Genomic DNA, 2,312 nt, shown 5'->3' on the forward strand with positions numbered 1-2,312 from the left:
TAATATCTGTATTAATTTATGTGATAATAATACCCAATATTAATCATTTTAATTAGTATTTTATTTAAGATGATATAAGATAGCTAAATGAAATATGGTAGTCAATTTAGATGATATTAAAATTCATATTTGATAATTTTTCAGAAGAATATTTTAATTTGATTTTTTTCATTTCTAAACTGGCATTAATTTTCAAATTGTGTGCCATACCTGTCTTTCTTTCATTCCTTTTTTCCTTCCCACTCATCCCTCTTCCCTCTCCCTTTATTTCTTCCTTCCTCTCTTGTAAATAAAATATCTTAAAAGGCAAAACTAATACAATTATGTAAAGTTTAAAAATAAAATAAAATTTTAAAAAAAATTAAAAAAAAAAGAAACTCATCAAGAGATCATGAGATAAAACTCATCCAATAATATTAACTCCATTAAGTTAATCCCCAAAACATGAAACCTCAGGCCTAAGACTTTCCTTGTGATCAAAGACAATAGTCCTTATAGCATTTCATATTAATTAGATACTCCTATTAGCAAGTGAAAAAAAACTTCATCCTTTTTTAAAAATATTACTTTATATAAATATATTATCTATACTAATTTATGTGATATTTATCACATATTAATCATTTTAATTAGTGTTGCTTTTTTTAGACAAAGTTGTTGAATTTTTCCTTTCATGATTACTACATATTTTAACCTACATATTTATAGTCATATCTGCTTATCTTTTGCCAAATGATTTTTTCTAAATCACACATAATCACAACTAATTACAAGGTAAGTTCAGAAAAAATAATATGACAAGGTATGGAAAAAATGACAAATGTAATTTTTATTAATTTATCTAACATGTAGTAGTTTATCTAATATATTTTTAAAAATCAGTGCAAGCTGGCAAAGGAGTGCCAAGTATATTGATGCACAAAAAATTTTGTAACCTGAATCTAATTTGAGTGATGCAATATTAGCAAATTATGTTCACTATGACTTAAAATGTTTCTCCAGCCACTTTCTACAAGCCCCCTTGACTTCTATATTCCTTACACTGTATATAAGGGGGTTCAACACGGGTGTTAAAATTGTGTAAAAGGCAGAGACCACCTTGTCATGGCCCACTGAATGGTAAGATTTGGGCCGCATGTAGATAAACATGCTAGTGCCATAGAAGAGCCCCACGACAGCCAAGTGGGAAGAACAGGTTGCAAAGGCCTTCTTCCTGGCTTCATTGGACTGCATACGAAACACAGCAGCCAGGATGAGACTATAGGAAGCCAAAATGAGAGACAGTGGGATTAAGAGCATCAGAATGCAGCATACATACATGAAGAATTCAAAAATCATGGTGTTTGCACAGGTAAGGCGAACAAGTGATGGCGCCTCACAAAAGAAGTGGTTGATTTCTCGAGAGTGGCAGTAAGGGAAGCTCAGGGTGGCACCAGCCTGCATCAGCCCATCCACCCCTCCCAAAAGCCAGGAGCCTGCTGTCATGTGCAAGCAGAGCTTCTGATTCATGAGGATCGGGTATCTCAGGGGGTGACATATGGCCACATAGCGGTCATAGGCCATGGCGGCTAAGAGGAAGCACTCGCCCCCTCCCAGAGTAAGAAGCAGGACAATCTGGGCACCACAGCCAGTGGGAGAGATGGATCTGGTGTGCCTGAGGTAATTGGCTGCCATTTTGGGGACAATAGTGAGAACGAGCATCATGTCCATGAGGGAGAGCTGGCTAAGCAGAAAGTACATGGGTGTGTGAAGCCGAGGATCCACATAGATGAGCATAATCATGAAGGCATTGCCCATCAGAGAGGTGAGGAAAGTCATGAGCACCATGGAAAAGAGGAAGAGATGGGTCTCTGTGTAGTTAAAGAGTCCTAGAAGAATGAAATTTATTCCTGTGGTGACATTTGTATTTTCCATGTCTCAGTTATTCCTGGAAGATAATGAATTATTAGGAAATTCCTGTTTAAAAGGAAGCTTGGTCATTTCCTTACAAAAGCTTGATCAAATAACATAGAAAAAAAATGATACTGGGAGGCATAATTATGACTTTAACATTTGCATTCACAATTGATTGCCTTAGTATCTTATCTTCCATCTCTTTGTAATTACACTTTATTTTGGATCCAAATAGATTTGATAACATGTATGTATAATAGCTGTTTTGTCGTTAAGGCACGTCTGACTCTTTTGCGACCCCATGGACTATAGCCTGCCAGACTCCTCTGTCTGTGGGATTTCCCAGATAAGAGTACTGGAGTTGGGTGCCATCTCCTTCTCCAGGGCATCTTCCCAACACAGGGATTGACCTCATATTT

General features: G+C 36.3%; 1 protein-coding gene across 1 annotated transcript; it reads right to left on the reverse strand.

The window, feature by feature from the left end:
* Nucleotides 1-978: 978 nt before the first annotated feature.
* Nucleotides 979-1,914, reverse strand: LOC113896295 (olfactory receptor 2T33-like). Its single transcript, XM_027548531.1, has one exon. The coding sequence runs from the start codon at nt 1,912-1,914 to the stop codon at nt 979-981; it is 936 nt and encodes a 311-aa protein (XP_027404332.1).
* Between the last annotated feature and the right edge of the window lie 398 nt (nt 1,915-2,312).

This window comes from Bos indicus x Bos taurus, chromosome 7 (genome assembly GCF_003369695.1).
Source record: "Bos indicus x Bos taurus breed Angus x Brahman F1 hybrid chromosome 7, Bos_hybrid_MaternalHap_v2.0, whole genome shotgun sequence".
NCBI classification, from domain to species: domain Eukaryota; kingdom Metazoa; phylum Chordata; class Mammalia; order Artiodactyla; family Bovidae; genus Bos; species Bos indicus x Bos taurus.